The 23,509-nt window shown below is 48.5% G+C and overlaps 1 protein-coding gene across 2 annotated transcripts in view; it reads right to left on the minus strand.

Annotated features, from left to right (window-relative positions):
• Positions 1-405: 405 nt before the first annotated feature.
• Positions 406-23,509, minus strand: part of LOC138580098 (ephrin type-B receptor 5-like) — a 761,617-nt gene continuing 738,513 nt past the window's right edge. For both annotated transcript variants that reach the window (XM_069650378.1, XM_069650379.1), the window contains 2 exons: positions 11,547-11,702; positions 406-3,670 (listed from right to left, as the gene is read on the minus strand). In XM_069650378.1, the coding sequence (XP_069506479.1) occupies positions 3,562-3,670; positions 11,547-11,702 (265 nt within the window). In that variant the 3' untranslated portion in view covers positions 406-3,561. The remainder of the gene's footprint in view (positions 3,671-11,546; positions 11,703-23,509) is intronic.

Here is a 23,509-nt window from a genome sequence, read left to right on the forward strand (position 1 = left end):
GGGGAGTCGGGGTGAATACTGAAGTCACCAAGGAGGAGAAGCTTGGAGGAGGAGGCAAGGAGGGGGCCTGTATAAGGTGGCTAGAGTTAGGGAGTCACGGCGAGACACCACGCTTACAGACAAGACATTCGAAAGAGGAGTATGCCCGAGTGGGTATGATAGTTGCAGGCATGTAGCAGAGTATGTGCCAGTCCGCCACTGAGACTTCATTAGAACAGAGGGAAGCTTTGGGGACTGTGTATAAAGTTTGAAAATGAATGTAAAAGCCTAGGACACAATTAACAGTTGTATGTCATCCCATAACTGTTAGTGGGAACTTAATCCAGAACTAACAGCTCAATGTTTGTAAGCATTCATGGTGTAATGTAACACTTTAAACAGCCACTCACCAGGAAACACTAAAAGGACCAGGCAGGAGGCATGATTTAATGCAGAGCAGACGTAATTAGGGTAGAAACATTATGCCACTAAATATTGGACACAAATCATACCCACCACTCCACAGACAGGTTAATATACTCCAAATCCTAAGGTTGGCTGATGAGGGGAGTGTGAAAGGTTACAGAAAACGAGTTAGTTTGTACTAACACACACAAAACAATACATTAATATTCACTGTGTGTTTTTCACCTTGCAGCTTGTAGACAGTGCAGTTATCTCTGTCCCCAAGCCCCTCACCCAGGGACTAGTGTCATCAATCCTTTTTAATTACCTTGTGGAATAGGGGGGTGGTCACAGAGAAATGCGGGTGAATGCTACTCACACAACACTAGTAGGAAGACAGAGTCCAATTTATGCACCGGACACTCAGAGGTAGTTAACGATAACCAAAACATTTGAAAATTGATCCATCAACAAACCTCCAGCAGGTGGTCACTTTCATTGATTGCATCAAGTGACCCTTGACACCAGCCCATTGAGTCCTTATCGAAAGAGACATTTCATAGAATCTTTGTGTTGATTCACATCAGAGAACCATCAGAAAACTACCAGAATAACAACACAAACGCATGAATAATCACAATACAATGCCATCCTGCAGCCCCACCCCCCCTTGTCTAAACACTGCGCCAGTATGTCGCGCGCCATAAGGAAATGGGTGATGAAATGATAGCACGGCAGCCCTGTATGAATCATTTTGGCAGAATAATATCCTCGATCAACTAGGAGGCTGATACCCCCTTATTCCTCAGGGGTACCCTGAATTCTAGTAATCCCAGAAACCCCAGGCATTTCTGGGAAGTAGACACCATGGTGTGAGGCAGTGCATGGCACCCGTAACATGCATGCAGTGGGTTTTATACAGCATGAACCTAGCTCCTCTGGAGGGTTATTCAAGAAGGTCATGCAGTAGGATGTTGTAATAAGATGGATACAATTAATGGGATAGAGGCTTATGTGTGCAGGTTGTCTTCAAAGATACCACAAGGCAATTTCATGAATTCTGAGTTCTGAAAGAGAGCGTCCAGGCTTAACGCCAAGGGAACCACCTGCGCGCCCACCCTTGTAGTGTAGCGGTCCTATGGCTTCTCTGAAGAGATGACCTCCTGGGATCAGGCCTTCTCCTGGAGTGAAAAGCCTGATCCTGAAAAGTTTCCTGGATGCCACCTGAAGGCCTCCGTTGGGCGGCCGGTTATAGGTTAATGAAAGTAAGCGGCTGGGGTGTCGGACAGGCTTAAGTTTTGAGGTCATTACTCTCTCTGTGGTGGCCCTGAGGGCAGCCGTGGACACTGCTAGCGACACCCGCATACGGTTGCTAGTGAGTCTTTATGTACCGTGGCATAGTCTAATGCGGTCTTGGTATTAGTCAATGGTAGTAGTAAAGGCATCAAAGTCACAAATTCAATGTTGACGTCATTACTGGCGAATACACAATTACATTTGCTGCAATGAAATGTTCTAATCTGTCTGTACTTGCTTCTCGGCTACTGGATTTTGCAAACATGCATGTGTCAATACTGTGAAGCCAGGGAGTAAGTCAAACATGTATGTTGTGCCTGTGGACACTCTATTAAATTGCGAATAATGGAGTTTTAACAAATTTTACTAGCATGATTTTATAGAAAATGTTTCATTTTCCAAATAAATCTAATTTTGCTCGAACACTGCGTTGTTTATACTTGCACAACACACAGATACCATATGCTCCGCTTTTTGTATTATTAAAAACAGTCGTCCAGTTAGATCACACTGTCAACTGTCTACTGTTTTCTGGCAACTGCATCACACTTTCTACAGTTATTTGATAATTTCATTGATCCATGATGACTCTTAGTATGCCAATGTATCCAGCTGTCACTATATAGCCACTCCATAAACAAATTATTTCAGTAGTTCACCTGTCTTCAAATACCAACCATTTTCTACTGAGCCCTATATGTCAAGCTTTTTTTTTCGCTCAGGGGTCTTTGCAAGCAATTCTGGTTGTTTTTCAAAAAAGGTGGTTGAAGGAATTTTGACTGGCCACCTTAGTTGACATGACAACCATTTTCTTTGGATCATTATTTTGAAGTGATTTTGTTTGTCCAGCATCTTCACTCCGTACACAAAGGGTTTTATATTTTGGAGACATAGGGTAAAAGGTAACTAGCCACATGTCCAAACATTGGTGCAGAAAGTGACAGAAAGTTCTGGAAGAATAACGAAAGGTTGCCAGGCGGTTATGGCGGGCTACCATGGGGAAGTTGGTTGGAGCCAGGAGTTACTGCTGCGTCATTATACTACAGTTGGTAGAAAACTCATTGGAGGGGGTTCATAGAGGTATTTCAGGGTAAAGAGAGGGTGTCAATGCAGTGTAAGGTGCTCCAATGCTCCCTGTGCATGGTAGCAAATGCGAGTGTTACCTTGGAACACAACTCAATCATACAGAGTGGAAGGCGTCCCATCGACTTCTTCTTGTTTCTTAGGCTCATTCTGACATATGCACAAATTCACAGACCAGACGTCCGGAAAGACAGGACTACCATACACTCAGAAACAGATATACATGTGCAGAACATACTGCGACATGGGGTGCATGTGGGCACTGCTTCATAAACATATTCCTTGTACTTAGGTTGAATAATGGTGGGCTGCTTCCATGCCCCACCCCAGCAGACATCAGCATTTTTCAGAACACTAAGACTGCAGTAAGAATCATAAGCTCAAGACACATCGACGCTGTGGCTCCAAAGTGTCACACTGACAAAGTGATTGCCTGACACCAGCGGTGAGGGTGTTGGATGCTTGTTGGGACTATGGAACCCCACCAGGGATTGATCCCATTTGAGGCTGACAGTTTAATCCACAGCAGTTGAGCACAAAAAAGAGGAGGCATTAGTGAGACTCGAAACATATTCTCTGACCAATATTGCCAACCCCAATGTGGGGTCGGGGATCTGAAAGTCCATACTTATTTTACAAAGAAAAGTCTTAGTGCATAGGAGGAGGCGTGCCAACGCAAGAAACTGTTCACGTAGAATGCGAGCTCTACACTCAAGTCCATTTATTAGGAGTAGATCCTAGTCCTGACCTATGATGGCCTTAAGCCTCCAGCACCATTCCTGGTAGCAATATGTCCTGTTAGACCTCCACGAGCTCCTGCTGGTTCAGGTGGACTCTCATCAGCTGGATGCTGTTCAGAACTTTCTTCTGATGACCCACCAAAGAGATGCCGATTTGCTGGATGTCCCTGCGGAAGAGCCGGCCAAACGATTACTGGTACGCAACATGTACTTATGAAACAGACAAATACACAACTCAAGTAAAGCACAGACATGCACAAATCATACAGATGAAAAACACTCAGCACATACAGATGAAAAATGTATGAAACATACATATAAAAAATAACAATATTGAAGACATACAGATGAACAAAACAACAATGCTCAACACATACAGATGGAACATAACACAGAAACATGCAAAACACATACAGATAAGAAATACAGAAAACATATAAGCGGAGCACAAAATACTCAACTCAGAGAGAAGAAACACAAATATTCCCAACACGTAAAGGGGAAACACAAAAAACAAATCACATACAGATGAAACCCGACAATAAACAACACATATAGATGAAATAAAAAATACCCAATACATAGAAATGAAACAAAAAATGCACAGCATACAGAACAAACAGAACATGTATATATGAAACCCAAAATACACTAGACCTACACATGAAATGCGCATGTGTAACACGTACAGGTGATACATAAAACACAACACATACAGATTAGACACGATATGTAGAACAAAATAAAAACAGATGAAGCACAACAATGCACAACCCAAAATGTTGAAACAGAAAGCGCGACTCAGGGTCTTGCTTCCCTGCATTGGATTGTCACTTCTCTCATGTTTCTGCCTCTGTTTTTCTAACCTTTCTGACTTGTTTTATGTTCCTCACCTGTTTGGGCCCTTATGCTTCTTCTTTCAGGTTGATTCTTTGCTTCCTTTTAATCTCTTGTGATCGCTCCCGCCACACAGCTATCCGTTCCTTCTCCAGATTCTCTCTCATTTCCTCGTTTTTACTTGGCGGTTATCTCTGACCCGTTCTATCTGCGCGGCCATGTCTATTACTTCCTGTTTCCTTCTCTTTTTATGCTTTTGCTCCATTTGCACCCAGCCTTTGCCTAATTGCTCTCCCATTCCACACCCACATTTCTGCTTCTACCCTGGCATCTGTTGCTGTAAATCCATTCTCTTTCACCCCTTTTTTATGGTGCCCTGGCTAATAAATGGGGGAATATACCCTCTACTGTACTTTATAATAATATATTGCAAGTCACCGAGCAGTTCCAATACCAAATACTGGAATACTGGATGTTTTTTATAAGGTCACGGAACTCCAAAGTGACTTGCAATATCTTTTTAGGTATGGTAGGGGATACCTTACTGTTTATAACACATGACCGGACAATGGGGGTCATTCCAGGTTTGGTGGTGTCCTGCCAGAAATTCTGGCGTGCTACCACCAAACAGTATTACCATTGATGCCACCGGATGTCCCACTATTACCGGGATATGACAAGCGGCGGAAATACTGATAATTCCCCATACCATAGAGTACCATAGGACTCGACAGGGGAATGGCTGGTATTTCCGGGACAGGTTATACCAGTGATGAAAATACTGGTTGTTTAATGCCGGTGTGGGCTGGAGTTACCTCCAGCTATTGGCTAGAGGTCATGTAACCCCCAGCAAACTTGTAGGTCCGCAAAAGTGACGGTAAATGGTATTACCGGTTCTTTTTTTCCAGACCGGCAAACTTATAACGAGGCCCAATATCTTTCCCTTTTATAAAAGGCCTCTTGCTAATGTAATGTAGGAGAACTTCCAGTTGCTAATACATTTGATCAATGTAGAATCTGTCTGGATTCAAAATAAAATAATATTATGCAGCTTCTAATGGTTTGCAGAAAAATAGTTTAACCAGGTTTATATAAATACATCTAAAAACCTTTTCGTTCGGGGCGTTTAAATAAGTAATAAAATGAAGTGAGATGATTGCTGTCATATGTGTCACTTCAGACAGTGTACATAACAAACATACAAACATGAAAACATCCTTATCAGTTAATGGCTTTAAGGTTTCATGGGAAGCAATTTTACAAGCAAGGAATTTGAAAAGCTTGTCACAGCTTTAATCAAGTACTGCAGTGGCCTCTGTAATGCTGTCCTGGGCTGGCTCAAGCAGAAGGCATGGTGACGTCACAGCTGACGCATAATAACAGAAGGCATGGTGGCGTCACAGCTGAAGCATAATAACAGAAGGCATGGTGGCGTCACGGCCGCTGCATAATAACAGAAGGCATGGTGGCATCACAGCTGAAGCATAATAACAGAAGGCATGGTGACGTCACAGCTGAAGCATAATAACAGAAGGCATGGTGACGTCACAGCTGAAGCATAATAACAGAAGGCATGGTGACGTCACAGCTGAAGCATAATAACAGAAGGCATGGTGGCGTCACGGCCGACGCATAATAACTGATCACAGAGCCATTGTGATGCCATTTTCATATTACAAGTCAGTAGTGATGTCACAACTAGCCCGCAATTAGAACAGTATTTGCAGGATATTATAAAGGGGATTGAGCTGGCATTAGCACATTTCCTAATGCAAAGGTTGTAGCCAGTGGCAATGAAGAGGGGAAGACTGGATTTGTTCTTCCATTTTGAAACCTGGTATTCCCTCCCTCGTTTTAGGATGCAGCCACCTGCGCACCTGTGGGTGGATGGCCAGCGAAAATGTAGATGCTTTCCACTAAGGGCCACCAAGTGACAGAAAAGCTGTATCCTCCCAGCACGGATATAGGAATGCGCTCCACAACATTGAATCCCTGAAGAACTCCTACCTACTTCATAGTAAAAGGGATAGTGACGCTATCTCTCCTTCTGTGTTTTTGTTCTGTGGGTACCCATGCAAGAGGTTGGCCCTCAGCTGCATGTATGGGCTCTGAGGAGAAGCCCGCTTCCAGAAAGGCATCTATTCAATAGTGGTGGGGAATGTGGGCTGAGGCCTCCATTGGTGTCTGGAGAAAGTGCCACAGGCTTGGACGCCCGGTGGCGAGCAGTGGTTGAGCGTTGTTGCTTGGTTAGGTGAGGCCGCAGTGATATGCTCATGGAGGTATATACCAGGGATGCTGTTGCTAAGCAACAGATCGCAGCCTGGTGGATGGATGCATCACAGAGCTGGCAGTGTATTGGAGAAACTGGGATTTCTGGTTCAATACTTGAAAAACATGGTTCCAATTAATCCTGATAATGGGGAGCAAGAGCGGGGCAGTGATTTCACACACTTGATTCAGGAGGGAGACATTGGCCACAGCAGGTAGCGTTCTCGGCGTAGACGACACCCCATAGAGAGGATGTGCCATGCCAGAGGTGGAAGGTGCTCCAGATATGGACCTCATACATCTCCCCGCTCTAGATCTAGGCACAGCTCTCATCATAGGCCCTCCCCGGCTGGGGCCCATCAAGGGAACTACCACTGGGGACAACCAGCCAAGATTGAATCCCTCCCCCCCTTCTGGCCTTCTCAAAACCAGGAAGGAATTCCCATTTGGCAATTTCTGAGGCTGTTGCATGGGTAATCGCAATGAGGCATAAGACCCTGATGACAAGGGGGAGATACACCTCCAAAGAAAACATCACTCATGAAACAAATAGAGGAAGAAGAATCAAAAAATGTTCTGTGAAGATGTAGCACTGTACAAGGAACCAGAGAAGGTGGTCATTCCCAAATATTTATCAAAGCATTCCAGCATGCAAGGAATCGATACAACGCATGTTCAGGGAACACAAGGGTAGATTCTATGATCCCAAGTCTTACTAGAAAAGGGTAAACGGTGGCAGTAGATATGACCATCACAGACGCAGTGGCTTGTAAGGTGAACACGGCAGTAAAAAGGCATATCCAGGTTCAGACCTTTCACTGAAGTTTGGAACGTTCATGCTGTGCCTGACCCAATCAAGACTCGAGGACTTAAAGACATTGTACAACAAATTGGACGCGAGGGGGGAGTGCAGTGAGACCCTGGGGCTCACGGAGAAGCAAATACACCTCACATTGTGCACACAAATGGTGTCAATCATGGTGGCAGCCTTGGCATGCAACGCCTCCGTAGCTGCCAGGCATAATAGCCACGTAAGAGATTGGAAAAGCAAAGCCACACATAGCAATGTGTAATTACACATGTCATTTAAGGGAGACATGTTGTGTGGCCCAGAACTAGAAGAGAACCTTTGAAGATAGCGAGTGCTCATACCCCTTGCAGTGTAGGACCATTCCACCCGAGAAGTATACATCAAAGTCAATGGTCCTCATGAAGGCCTAATGACCAATGGGTGGATCTCGATGGCAGCATCATGCCTTCCACCACTGTTGCAAAGTCACAACCTTCCTGAACACAGGACAGTAAGGAATGTCTTTCAGGTGGGTGAATGCCTTACACAGTTTGCCACAATCTGGAGACCCATGACGTTGGACAAATGGGCAGGCAAGATAGCGCCGGAGGAGGGATACAGACCGGGATTGCAATGCCGGACTCCAAAACACCAGGACCAGGCGAAAGCATTAATACCAATACTGAATCATGCCAAACTATAAAGGCCATTTTCCCGGTTATCAAAGAGGAAGAAGGAAGAGGGGTTCTATTCTTCAGTATTTCTAGTATTGAAGGCCTCCTAAGGTCTCCGGATGATGCTGAATCTAAAAAGACTGCACCTTTGGATGGCACATCTCACTTTCAATATGAAGACGATTCAGACAATCCTATCCCCAATGGGCCAAAGGTGTTTTATACGTAAACCTACCAGCCAGAGGCGCACCATTGCATAACGACAGCCCTGTATCCCAAAAACTACCTCCAGATTGCTGATGTCGGTCAGCATGTTTACTTTGCAGTAATGCCATTTGAACTGACCATTTTTGCAAGCACATTCACACAAATGGTTCCACCAATTATCAAAATCCTACTTCAAGAGGGTTCATGTTGTAAGTGGGAAAAGGACAGAGCCCCTTTAAGAGGGAAGCCCAGGACTAATGGGAAGGAGCGGGAGGCAGGAGGAAGGAGAGGAGCATGGGAAGGGAAACGGCAGTAAGAGCATGGAGGAATAAAGGGAAGGTTGGAGAGGCAATGGCTCCTGTGTCTGTCATTCAGTGTGCGTGTGAATGGCCCATCTCAGCAGTAAAACAGTTCATAATTGCACGCATACCTGGACAGCAGGTTTATACTCTCAGCTATGCAACGAGAACTGGTCAACACTTGAAACGACTAGGATTCTTGATAAACCAATAGAAGTCGAACATGAGCCTCTGCCAAGACCTGATCTTTATTAGGGCTCACTTCCGATTGGGCCAGAGATTGACGATGCAGGCTCCTACACAAGGAGGTGAAAGATCCTGCCTGTCAGAAAAAGACGAAGTAGATGCTCTGATATTCCTTGCACCGGGGGCAAACATCGGGATGCACAGTCGGCAAACTACAAATCTGGATCTCTATTAGGATGCAGCAGAGACAACGTTTGGACTAGAGGGTCCATCTGGATCCTTGAGAAAAGGTTCTTGGGCAAGCTTCTTCTCTTGCATGAAGTGGTCATGACCAAGGCCAGTGGTGTGGGCTGGGGTGTGACCTGGGAAGAGATGAAATGCCAGCGAGGCAAGGCACTTTGAGACATTAGACAATCATTCAATTGGAAGGCTCTCCAAGCAGTAGACCTGCCCAAGGGACACTGGTAGTAGATATCAAAGGTCGCCAAGTGTTGTCATGCATTGATAATAGCATAGAAATGAAGACAAAGGATGAGACAAAGGGTGCATGTCTGTCACATCTATCTAACAGAGTCATGGCATGTCAGAGCAGAACCTGCTAGCAATATCAGCCACTGATGTCCAAGGCATCCTCAATTACAAAGAAGACCACCTGCGACACAAGTTCCCACCCTCCAGCCAAACTGTGTCAAAAGAGAGGTTTCCACAGATTTGGGAACACTTTGGGGTTCCGGTGGTGGACCTGCTCACCAGAGCAGGATGCTGATCGTGCACTGCTGCTGGCATCCAGATCCGGCCGCGTGTGGCATAGACCTCCTGACTATTCCCTGGCCAAAGGGCGTCTTATATGCATGTCCTCTTCCCTTCCATAATTGTACACTTTCCCATGAAGTTCAGGAAGGAGAGGCAGGACCCCATTCTGGTGGTGCCACTTTGAGCAAGGATGCCATGGTTTCCTCTTCAGGCGAATTTGCCCAGTTCAGAGAAGCTGTTTCTGAATTTGGACCTGACTGCAATAATATTGCTAATTGTGCCACTTTGGAGTGTGGCCCAGATCTATCTGTAGGCCTGGCTTCCTCGCCCTGTCTTTTATGTTCGTCCCTTCTGTGTTTGTGTTAGCGCGCCCTGATACCCGCGGGCTTCCGGCGCTCTATAAATAGATAAATAAATAGTAGGGTCTCATGACACTGGGGGTGCCAGACTGGACAGCAGGTGCTGGTTGGAATTCAATATGTCCATCCACCAAGTGGGCTGCCTTTAAGACATTTAAACCCCTCCCCCCATCCTCGGGTGGTTTGTTGGTATTATACTCATGAATGCATAGCTTGCTCTGCGGTCTTCTGCTGCTTAACCCACCATTCCCAATACATCTTCCTTGGGAACTCCTATTGGTTTTGAAGGAATTACAAGGCTCTCCCTGGGGGCCTACATGGGAATGTCCTGTTAGTCTCTTGGCATATAAAAGAACATTTCTAGTGGCGACTGCTTTGCTTAGAAGACTGGGGATTGTGGGTGGTTTAGTGTGTCCCCCTCCATGTCTTAATGTCTTAATGCTCACCAGGTGGCACTGATTATGCACACTGGTCTGGTGCATTTCCTCTGGCACAGGAAGTTGGGCGATCCATTTTGTGCCCACATCCCTCTACTGGGGAAGAAAAAGCAGTACGCCTACTAGACGTGCTTAGATCATGGTCCACCTTCCATCCCGTCCTCCATGCACGGTGTCGCGTCTACATACTGCATAAACGGGGTGCTAGTAGGAATGGTGGCATCCCCATCTCTTTTGGGAGGGGGCCAGGACTATAAATGAAGGAAGAAGGAAATTAGATCTGGGTACTGAAGGAGCAGCAAAGCCTGAAGGGAGCACTGTGACAAGGGGCTGGGTCCAGAGCAAGGAGGATTGGCAATCTCAGCTTTTATGGTATCGATTGTGTTCATTCACTCCTTCTGCTGCACAGAGTCTTCTGGGCCCTGTTAGTGCCCTCCTGTACCTGCGTCTCATGTTACTTTGCCCCCCATCACTATCAGTATCATCGCCCCGCCCCTTATTCAGATGCTTCTTTCGATAATTTTCTGTGAGTCTCTTGCTCTCTCTTAGCCTTCCTTTATTGGTCAATTTCTCTGCATTCTATTTCCATGTCACTTCCCTATACTGTTTATTTCTCACACAATCCCTCAGCCTGACCCTGCGTCACTTCCCCCTTTTCTTTCATTTCCTTCTTCTGCATATTCCGTTTCTACTGCCCTCTCTTGCACTCTCCCCCTCTCTCCTTTTTTCCTCTCTCTTTCTCTATCACGCATTCCCTCTCTACTTTGTCTCTGTCTTTTTTCTCTGTGTCACTTTCTCTTTCTTTCCCTGAACCCTAGACCCACCCTCCCTCCTGGTATTAACGTTTGTCCCCCTCGCTCCCTTTCCCTCTTTTCTCTTCTCTCTGTCTCTCACGTGAAATCATCGCGTTTTCTCTTCAAAATTCCGCAATTTTCTTTCTTTCACTTCCCCATTTTTGCTCCCCTTCTCAACCTAGGACCACCCTTCCTCATTTGCTCAATCTTTTCTTCAAATTGCAAGACCCCACTCTTTCTCTCTGTTTCTCAAAATCTCTCAAAAAAATCACTCTTTCTCTCGCCCCACATACATCCAAACTCATCACCCCACTGAGCATCCTCTTTCTTTCTCTTGCACTGCCCCGTGTTCTCTACCACCCACTCTCTCATATCTCATGGGCCCTGCCCTTCATTTCAATCGTGCATGTTTGTCTGGATATGCCGAGTTATCACTCACTCCAGCGTCATACGTGAGATGACATCAAAGGTCCTGTAGCCGGCGTTGTCAAAGTTGGCCTTGTACTGGCCCATCTTGATGGCATCCAGCCAGGCATGGGCACTGCTGAGCAAAGGGAACTCTGGAGGGCAGGGGCTCAGTAGCGGCTGAGAGGGTCTGCAAAGAGATGACATGGTTTTAGTTATCTACAGAATCATTCCACAAAGATCATGATGATACATGTATGGATACGGGGCAGAAGCATCATCAAAGGTTGCTCCCTGGTCCAAGCTCAGGATGGTGGTAGATAACCCCATAGCCCTAGCCAGGACATTGGAATGTTGAAACTTCTGCAGTAATAAGGTACTATTTCCTGTAAAAGGAATGAAAGATACTAGTAGAAAAATGCACTGTTTCACTAGAGGCTGTACTTGCAAGGAATGCAAATGGCAGCACTGAGAGATATGCACAGCTTCCAAGAACTTCCAGGTCACCGTGTACACAAGGAGGTAGACAGGAAGTGCAGCTCCGGCACTGAGAATTGGCTTCCGTAGAACATCCTGAAGAATTGAAACAAGGAAATGAAATGCATTCCTATTCCTGGGAAATGGGCACTCCTGTGATAGGCACAGGAGCACCACATGCCACCACGATCCTGAACTAGGGCAATGCACGCAAAGGGTCTCCCTTCTCCCTTTTCCTATCTCCTCCCCTTACTTTCTATGCACTTACTCTATCAGAATTGTCCCTGGACCTAATATGATAGCAACCTCGTCTGTTTCCTCCACCCTCCCATTACTTTTTTTTTTCCTCCCCCTCTCCCCCCAGCAATATCTGAAATGTCGTCAGGCCTAGTATGATAGTCACTTGTTTTGTTCCTCCCCTCTCTTTCTGCACCCTTCTCCCTCACCTTTTGTTTTTCTCCAGCTCTAACAGAAATGTCGTCAGGCCTAGTACGGTAGTCACCTGTCTGTTTCCATTTCCTTTCCACTCTCCCCCTTCCTTCCTTAGCTATGTTTTAGCACTTGCACTACCTGAAATGTTGTCAGGCCGAGTACGATAGTTAATTTCACATCCTTACTGTTCATGGCCTGTAAGAATGTAATTGTATTTTCCCTTGTTCCCTCCCTTGCCTTGAAGCGCTTTGAAACACATTGGGCCTCATTCCGACTCAGGCGTTAAGGGGTTTACGGCGCCGTAAACGACGCCGACCCTTAACGCCTGATTACAAGGTTCCCTTTGCGGGATGGCTTTTTGCAGGCGTTAAAAGTCATGCCGCAAAGGGACCTTGGCGATAATTACGGCACCGTAATTTACGGTGTCGTAATTATCGCCTTTCCCCATTCCCATTATGCCCTATGGGGCAAAAATGGGAATGGGGAAGGGGCCATTGGTGAATGGGGAATTACCGCCCCACTCACCTTGGAATGGGGCGGTAATTCCGCCATCCACCATGGCGGAATTGCAACCTTAGTGGCATGGACCATGGTGCTAATAGCACCATGGACCTCCGCCAAGGTTGTAATGAGGGCCATTGTGCATAGGCGCTATATAAATAAACTATCATATGTTATGTTACGTTATTTTACTTTGCATTTATATAGCGCCTTATGTACCATTAGTATAGTCTCAAGGCGCTGGTAGGTTGAACGCCCTCGGGAACCGAAGTTCAAGTCAGTAGAGAGAGTAGAGAGAGTCTAAGGTGCGTTTGAGCACCGTATATGTGTGCAGCTGGTGTGGTATTTGTGAAGTAGCTGCCTCTTAGTGATCAGTGTGGTAGTTGAGAGATCAGGAGTATGTGTTCGTTCTGGCAGGTTTTATCCAGACCGATTCTGGCTGTGTTAGGCCTGAGGAGAACGCCTGGCTGGAGGGTGTGTAACCAGCAGTGTTTTACTTAGAGTGATGGGAAGTATGAGGCAGATGTTGGTATGAGAACAGCTATACCGAATGGTGTCATAGTATCTCTGTGTTCTATTTGAGTGGTGGTGTAAGGAAGAGAGTAAGCGTGGTGATGTGATATGATATGATGGTCTACATGTTCTTCAAACGTTGTATGCACTGTAGATCATTCCATGTATGTTGCATATTTCTGTGCACTCCAATTTGTTCCATGCACTTTACATCGAGCCCATTATTAATCCGCATTACGCGCTCATCTGGACTAACATTCATCCACTCTACTCACTCAACCACTCTACGCACTCAACCACTCTACGCACTCAACCACTCTACACACTCATCCGCCCTAGGCGCTAGTCAGCAATACGCACTCATCCGCTCTACGCACTCATCCGCTCTATGCACTCATTCGCTCTACGCACTCATCCGCTCTTCATACACATCTGCATTATGTACTCATCCGCTCTATGCACTCATCCACTCACATACTAATCTGCTCTGGGCATTCGTCCGCACTATGCACTCATCAACTCTTCATACTCAACCGCATTACGCATTCATCCGTTCATGCACTCTTCCGCTCTAGGCGTTCATCTGCTCTAGGCACTCGCCCGCTCTAGGCACTCATCCTCTCTAGGCACTCATCCACTCTACATACTCATCAACTCTTCATACTTGACCGCATTATGCAATCGTTTGTACTGACTACTCAACCGCTCTATGTACTCATCTGCTCTACACGCTCGTCTGCTGTACGCATTCATCCATTATACGCAACATCTGCTCTACAGTCATCGGCTTTACGCACTCATCCACTTTGCGTTACACACTCATCTGATCTGGGCACTCACCTGCTCGCTCTGGGCACTCACCCGCTTGCTCTAGGCACTCACCTCTCTATGCAAACAACTGCTCTACGTAATCATCCGCTATAGGTACTTGTCCGCTATAGGTACTCATCCGCTCTAGGCATTCACCCGCTTTAGGCATTCACCCTTTCTACGCACTCATACGTTCTACGTAATCATCCGCTCTACACAGTCATCCGCTCTCCGCATTCACCCGCTCACCACACTCATTCGCTCACCAGACTCATCCGCTCAGCACACTCATCCGCTCACCGCAATCATCCATTCTAGAGACTCATCTGCTCTATGCATTCGTCTGCTATACGCAATCAATCGCTCTATGCACTCATTCGCTCTACACACTCATCCGCTCACCGAAATCATCTACTCTTGGCCCTCAACCGCTATGCGCGCTCGTCTGGTTTACACACTTGCCCGCTCTAGGCACTCATCCGTTCTAGGCACTCATCCGTTTTAGGCACTCATCCGCTCTAGGCACTCATCCGCTCTACGCACTCATCCGCTCTAAAGAATTCTTCATTAGATCCTCTTCATTTTATTCTTTTTGTTCATTTTGTTTCTTTCGGTTTACTTCGATTATTCTTTTTATTTACTTTACATATCATATCATATCATATCATATCATATCATATGACCCCGATAAGGCACAGGGGAAAGTCAAGACATTTCCACACATTTCTGGGTGCATTGTGTTTTCTGATTACGCTCTCACAACGCAAGATCACTCTCCAGCATTCTGCCCCACCACGAGCACACACACATCCATATTTGTGCCATTGTGCAAAGGGAAAAAAATGGGCATTGAAATGTGTGGCTATGATCCTTTGTAAATTCCAAATGGTGCCTCTCTGCACATATGCGGACAGACAAGCGAACACACACATGAACATGAAAAAGTCCAATGACCCCTCTTCATTTCTCCACCATCCCCCACACAGCGAAGGGACGGGTTATTAATGACAGTTTGCAATGTTTTGCCAATATGTAAACAGAAGTGAAGATGTTTCCTAAGACTATGCATGTGCTCTGCACGGCTCTGCTGTGTGTGCTCCCAATGTTTACTCTGTTGATAAGACTTCATCTTGACCAAAAGATTCCTGTGAATCCTTGGAAACTCCACTGGGACCAGGAGAAATATTGTGGCCACTGCTGGATATCTACAAGGCCACCTGGGTTGGCAGAAGACCCCTTTCATCCTTGGAACTTCCCCCAAGGACCTAGGGAAAGACTGTGGTCACTGCTGGATATCTGCAAGGCCACCTTGGTTGGCAGAAGACCCCTTTCATCCTTGGAACCTCCCCAAGAACCTAGGGAACGACTGTGGTCACTGCTGGATATCTACAAGGCCACCTGGGTTGGCTGACGACCCCTTTCATCCTTGGAACCTCCCCAAGGATTTAGGGGAAAGACTGTGGTCACTGCTGGATATCTACAAGGCCACCTGGGTTGGCGGAAGACCCCTTTCATCCCTCGAACCTCCCCAAGGACCTAGGGAAAGACTGTGGTCAATGCTGGATTTCTCAAAGGCCACCTGGCCTGGCACAAGACCATGTTCCTCCTTGGAATCTCCCCAGGGACCTAGGGAAAGACTGTGGTCATTGCTGGATATCTACAAGGCCACCTGGGTTGGCAGAAGACCCCTTTCATCCTTGGAACCTCCCGGAGGACATAGGGAAAAGACTGTGGTCACTGCTGGATATCTACAAGGCCAACCGTGTTGGCAGAAGACCCCTTTCATCCTTGGAACCTCCCCACGGACCTAGGGAAAGACTGTGGACACTACTGTATATCTACAAGGCCACCTGGGTTGGCAAAAGACCCTGTGCGTCCTTGGAACCTCCCCAAGGACCTAGGGAAAGACTGTGGTCACTGCTGGATATCTACAAGGCCACCTGGGTTGGCAGACGACCACTTTCATCCTTGGAACCTCCCCAAGGACCTAGGAGAAAGACTGTGGTCACTGCTGGATATCTACAAGGCCACCTGTGTTGGCGGAGGACCCCTTTCATCCCTCGATCATCCCCAAGGACCTAAGGAAAGACTGTGGTCACTGCTGGATTTCTCCAAGGCCACCTGGCCTGGCACAAGACCATGTTCCTCCTTGGAATCTCCCCAGGGACCTAGGGAAAGACTGTGGTCATTGCTGGATATCTACAAGGCCACCTGGGTTGGCAGAAGACCCCTTTCATCCTTGGAACCTCCCGGAGGACATAGGGGAAAGACTGTGGTCACTGCTGGATATATACAAGGCCACCCGTGTTGGCAGAAGACCCCTTTCATCCTTGGAACCTCCCCACGGACCTAGGGAACGACTGTGGACACTACTGGATATCTACAAGGCCACCTGGGTTGGCAAAAGACCCTGTGCGTCCTTGGAACCTCCCCAGGGACCTAGAGAAAGACTGTGGTCACTGCTGGATTTCTACAATGCCACCTGGGTTGGTAGAAGACCCCTTTCATCCTTGGAACCTCCCCAAGGACCTAGGGAAAGACTGTGGACACTACTGGATAGCTACAAGGCCACCTTGGTTGGCAGAAGACCCCTTTCATCTTCAGAACCTCCCCAAGGACCTAGGGAACGACTCTGGTCACTGCTGGATATCTACAAGGCCACCTGGGTTGGCAGACGACCCCTTTCATCCTTGGAACCTCCCCAAGGACTTAGGGGAAAGACTGTGGTCACTGCTGGATATCTACAAGGCCACCTGGGTTGGCGGAAGACCCCTTTCATCCCTCGAACGTCCCCAAGGACCTAGGGAAAGACTGTGGTCACTGCTGGATTTCTCCAAGGCCACCTGGCCTGGCACAAGATCATGTTCCTCCTTGGAATCTCCCCAGGGACCTAGGGAAAGACTGTGGACACTACGGATATCTACAAGGCCACCTGGGTTGGCAAAAGACCCTGTGCATCCTTGGAACCTCCCCAGGGCCCTAGGGAAAGACTGTGGTCACTGCTGGACTTCTACAATGCCACCTGGGTTGGTAGAAGACCCCTTTCATCCTTGGAACCTCCCCAAGGACCTAGCGAAAGACTGCGGTCACTACTGGATATCTACAAGGCCAACTGGGCTGGCAGAAGATCCTGTGCATCCTTGGAAACTCCCCAAGGATCTAGAGAAAGACTGTGGTCACTACTGGATATCTACAAGGCCACCTGGTTTGGCAGAAGGCCCCTTTCATCCTTGGAACCTCACCAAAGACCTAGGGAAAGACTGTGGTCACTGCTGGATTTTTCCAAGGCCACGCGGCCTGGCACAAGACCATGTTCCTCCTTGGAACCTCCCCAGGGATTGTGCTCACTACTGGATACCTACAAGGCCAACTGGGCTGGTGGAAGATCCTCTGCATCCTTGGAAATTCCCCAGGGACCTGGGAAAAGACTGTGGTCACTGCTGGATGTCCACAAGGCAACCTGGGTTGACAGAAGATCCTGTGCATCCTTGGAACCTCCCCAAGGACCTAGGGAAAGACTGTGGTCACTGCTGGATTTCTACAAGGCCAACTGGTATAGTAGAATACCATGTTCCACCTTGGAACCTCCCCAGGCACCTGGGGAAAGACTATGGTCACTGCTGAATATCCACAAGGCCACCTGGGCTTGCAGAAGATCCTCTTCATGCTTGGAACCTCCCCAAGTACCTATGGAAAGACTGTGGTCACTGCTGGATATCTACAAGGCCACCTGGGTTGGCAGAAGACCCCTTTCATCCTTGGAACCTCCCTAAGGACCTAGGGAAAGACTGTGGTCACTACTGGATAGCTACAAGGCCAATTGGGTTGGCAGAAGACCCCTTTCATCCTTGCACCCTCCCCAATGACCTAGGGAAAGACTGTGGTCACTACTGGATATCTACAAGGCCAACTGGGCTGGCAGAAGATCCTGTGCATCCTTGGAAACTCCCCAAGGACCTAGGGAAAGACAGTGGTCACTACTGGATATCTCCAAGGCTGCCCGGGTTGGCAGAACACCCCTTTGATCCTAGTAACCTCCCCAAGGACCTAGGGAAAGACTGTGGTCACTGCTGGATTTCTCCAAGGCCAACCGGCCTGGCACAAGACCATGTTCCTCCTTGGAACCTCCCCAGGGACCTAGGGAAAGACTGTGCTCACTGCTGGATTTCTCCAAGGCCACCGGGGTTGGCAGAAGATCCTGTTCATCCTTGGAACCACCCCAAGGAACTGGGCAAAGACTATGGTCACTGCTGGATATCCATAAGGCCAGCTGGGATGGCAGAAGATCCTCTTCATGCTTGGAACCTCCCCAAGAACCTAGGGAAAGACGCTGGTCACTACTGGATATCTACAAGGCCATCTGGGCTGGAAGAAGATTCTGTTCATCCTTGGAACCTCCCCAGGGACCTCGGGAAAGTCTGTGGTCACTGCTGAATATCTACAAGGTCACCTGGGTTGGAAGAAGACCCCTTTCGTCCTTGGAACCTCCCCAAGGACCTAGGGAAAGACTGTGGTAACTACTGGATATCTACAAGTCCACCTAGGTTGGCAGAAGACCCATTTCATACTTGGAACCTCCCCAAGGAACTAGGGAAAGACTGTGGTCACTGCTGGATATCCCCAAGGCCACCTGAGCTGGCAGAATACCATGTTCCTCCTTGGAACCTCCCCAGGCACCTGGGGAAAGACTGTGGTCACTGCTGGATATCCACAAGGCCACCTGGGCTGGCAGAAGATCCTGTGCATCCTTGGAACCTCTCCAGGGACCTAGGGAAAGACTCTGGTCAGTGCTAGATTTCTACAAGGCCACCTGGATTGGCAGAAGACCCCTTTCATCCTTGGACCCCCCCCCCCAAGGACCTGGGGAAAGACTGTGGTCACTACTGGATATCTACAAGGCCACCTGTGTTGGCAGAAGACCCCTTTCATCCTTGGAACCTCCCCAAGGACCTAGGAAAAGAATGTGGTCACTACTGGATAGCTGCAAAGCCACCTGGGTTGGCAGAAGACCCCTTTCATCCTTGGACCCTCCCCAAGGACCTAGGGAAAGACTGTGGTCACTACCGGATATCTCCAAGGCCAACTGGGCTGGCAGAAGATCCTGTGCATCCTTGGAAACTCCCCAAGGACCTAGGGAAAGACAGTGGTCACTACTGGATATCTCCAAGCCCGCCTGGGTTGGCAGAAGACCCCTTTCATCCTTGGAACTTCCCCAAGGACCTAGGGAAAAACTGTGGTCACTGCTGGATTTCTCCAAGGCCACCCGGCCTTGCACAAGACCATGTTCCTCCTTGGAACCTCCCCAGGGACCTGGGGAAAGACTGTGGTCACTGCTGGATATCCACAAGGCCACCTGGGTTGGCAGAAGATCCTGTTCATCCTTGGAACCTCCCCAAGGAACTGGGGAAAGACTATGGTCACTGCTGCATATCCATAAGGCCAGCTGGGATGGCAGAAGATCCTCTTCATGCTTGGAACCTCCCCAAGAACCTAGGCAAAGACTCTGGTCACTACTGGATATCTACAAGGGAACCTGGGCTGACAGAAGATTGTGTTCATCCTTGGAACCTCCCCAGGGACCTCGGGAAAGACTATGGTCACTGCTGAATATCTACAAGGTCATCTGGGTTGGCAGAAGACCCCTTTCATCCTTGGAACCTCCCCAAGGACCTAGGGAAAGACTGTGGTCACTACAGGATATCTACAAGGTCACCTAGGTTGGCAGAAGACCCCTTTCATACTTGGAACCTCCCCAAGGAACTAGGGAAAGACTGTGGTCACTGATGGATATCCTCAAGGCCACCTGAGCTGGCAGATGATCCTGTGCATCCTTGGAACCTCCCCATGGACCTAGGGAACGACTGTGGTCACTGCTGGATATCTACAATGCCACCTGGGTTGACAGAAGACCCCATTCGGCCTTGCAACCTCCCCAAGGACATAGGGGAAGACTGTGGTCACTGCTGGATATCTACACGCCCCCCTGGGTTGGCAGAAGACCCCTTTCATCCTTGGAACCTCCATAAGGACCTAGGGAAGACTGTGGTCACTACTGGATATCTACAAGGCCACCTAGGGTGGCAGAAGACCCCTTTTATTCTTGTAACCTCCCCAAGGTCCTTTGGAAAGACTGTGGTCACTGCTGGATATCCTCAAGGCCACCTGATTTGGCAAATTATCCTGTGCATCCTTGGAACATCCCCAAGGACCTAGGGAAAGACTGTGGTCACTGCTGGATTTCTCCAAGGCCACCCAGTCTGGCACAAGACCATGTTCCTCCTTGGAACCTCCCCAGGGACCTGGGGAAAGACTGTGGTCACTGCTGGATATCCACAAGGCAACCTGGGTTGGCATAACATCCTGGGCATCCTTGGAACCTCCCCAAGGACCTAGGGAAAGACTGTGGTCACTGTTGGATTTCTACAAGGCCACCTGGTCTAGTAGAATACCATGTTCCTCCTTGGAACCTCCCCAGGCACCTGGGGAAAGACTATAGTCACTGATGGATATCCACAAGACCACATGGGCTTGCCGAAGATCCTCTTCATGCTTGGAACTGCCCCAGGGACCTAGGGAAAGACTGTGGTCACTGCTGGATATCTACAAGGCCACATGGGTTGGCGGAAGGCCCCTTTCATCCTTGGAAACTCCCCAAGGACCTAGGGAAAGTCTGTGGTCACTATTGGATATCTACAAGGCTACCTGGGTTGGCAGAAGACCCTTTCATCATTGGAACCTCCCCAAGAACCTAGGGAAAGACTGTGGTCACTACTGGATATCTACAATGCCACCTGGGTTGGCAGAAGACCCCTTTCATCCTTGGAACCTCCCCAAGGACCTAGGAAAAGACTGTGGTCACTACTGGATATCTACAAGGTAAACTGGGTCGGCAGAATACCCCTTTCATCCTTGGAACCTCCCCAAGGACCTAGTGAAAGACTGTGGTCACTGCTGGATATCTAAAAGGCCACGTGGGCTGGCAGAAGATCCTGTTCATCCTTGGAACCTCCCCAGGGACCTAGCGAAAGACTGTGGTCACTGCTTGATATGTGCAAGGCCACCTGGGTTAACAGAAGACCCCTTTCATCCTTGGAACCTCCCCAAGGACCTAGGGAAAGAATGTGGTCACTACTGGATATCTACAAGGCCACCTCGGCTGGCAGAAGATCCTGTTCATCCTTGGAACCTCCACAAGGACCTAGGGAAAGACTGTGGTCACTGCTGAATATCTACAAGGTCACCTGGGTTGGCAGAAGACCCCTTTCATCCTTGGAACCTCCCCAAGGACCTAGGGAAAGACTTTGGTCACTACTGGATATCTACAAGGCCACCTGGGTTGGCAGACGACCCCTTTCATCCTTGGAACCTCCCCAAGGACCTAGGGAAAAAACTGTGGTCACTACTGGATATCTACAAGGCCACTTCGGCTGGCAGAAGACCCCTTTCATCCTTGGAACCTCCCCAAGGACCGAGGGAAAAACTGTGGTCACTACTGAATATCTACAAGTTCACCCGGGATGGCAGAAGACCCCTTTTATCCTTGGAACCTTCCCAAGGACCTAGGGAAAGACTGTGGTCACTACTGGATATCTACAAGGCCAACTGGGCTGGCAGAAGATCCTGTGCATCCTTGGAAACTCCCCAAGGACCTAGGGAAAGACAGTGGTCACTACTGGATATCTCCAAGGCTGCCCGGGTTGGCAGAACACCCCTTTGATCCTAGTAACCTCCCCAAGGACCTAGGGAAAGACTGTGGTCACTGCTGGATTTCTCCAAGGCCACCCGGCCTGGCACAAGACCATGTTCCTCCTTGGAACCTCCCCAGGGACCTAGGGAAAGACTGTGCTCACTGCTGGATTTCTCCAAGGCCACCGGGGTTGGCAGAAGATCCTGTTCATCCTTGGAACCTCCCCAAGGAACTGGGCAAAGACTATGGTCACTGCTGGATATCCATAAGGCCAGCTGGGATGGCAGAAGATCCTCTTCATGCTTGGAACCTCCCCAAGAACCTAGGGAAAGACTCTGGTCACTACTGGATATCTACAAGGCCATCTGGGCTGGAAGAAGATTCTGTTCATCCTTGGAACCTCCCCAGGGACCTCGAGAAAGTCTGTGGTCACTGCTGAATATCTACAAGGTCACCTGGGTTGGAAGAAGACCCCTTTCGTCCTTGGAACCTCCCCAAGGACCTAGGGAAAGACTGTGGTAACTACTGGATATCTACAAGGCCACCTAGGTTGGCAGAAGACCCATTTCATACTTGGAACCTCCCCAAGTAACTAGGGAAAGACTGTGGTCACTGCTGGATATCCCCAAGGCCACCTGAGCTGGCAGAATACCATGTTCCTCCTTGGAACCTCCCCAGGCACCTGGGGAAAGACTGTGGTCACTGCTGGATATCCACAAGGCCACCTGGGCTGGCAGAAGATCCTGTGCATCCTTGGAACCTCTCCAGGGACCTAAGGAAAGACTCTGGTCACTGCTAGATTTCTACAAGGCACCTGGATTGGCAGAAGACCCCTTTCATCCTTGGAACCCCCCCCCCCAAGGACCTGGGGAAAGACTGTGGTCACTACTGGATATCTACAAGGCCACCTGTTTTGGCAGAAGACCCCTTTCATCCTTGGAACCTCCCCAAGGACCTAGGAAAAGAATGTGGTCACTACTGATAGCTGCAAAGCCACCTGGGTTGGCAGAAGACCCCTTTCATCCTTGGACCCTCCCCAAGGACCTAGGGAAAGACTGTGGTCACTACCGGATATCTCCAAGGCCAACTGGGCTGGCAGAAGATCCTGTGCATCCTTGGAAACTCCCCAAGGACCTAGGGAAAGACAGTGGTCACTACTGGATATCTCCAAGCCCGCCTGGGTTGGCAGAAGACCCCTTTCATCCTTGGAACTTCCCCAAGGACCTAGGGAAAAACTGTGGTCACTGCTGGATTTCTCCAAGGCCACCCGGCCTTACACAAGACCATGTTCCTCCTTGGAACCTCCCCAGGGACCTGGGGAAAGACTGTGGTCACTGCTGGATATCCACAAGGCCACCTGGGTTGGCAGAAGATCCTGTTCATCCTTGGAACCTCCCCAAGGAACTGGGGAAAGACTATGGTCACTGCTGCATATCCATAAGGCCAGCTGGGATGGCAGAAGATCCTCTTCATGCTTGGAACCTCCCCAAGAACCTAGGCAAAGACTCTGGTCACTACTGGATATCTACAAGGGAACCTGGGCTGACAGAAGATTGTGTTCATCCTTGGAACCTCCC

The sequence above is a fragment of the Ambystoma mexicanum genome, chromosome 3p (assembly GCF_040938575.1).
Source record: "Ambystoma mexicanum isolate Mex_15411 chromosome 3p, UKY_AmexF1_1, whole genome shotgun sequence".
Classification (NCBI taxonomy): Eukaryota; Metazoa; Chordata; class Amphibia; order Caudata; family Ambystomatidae; genus Ambystoma; species Ambystoma mexicanum.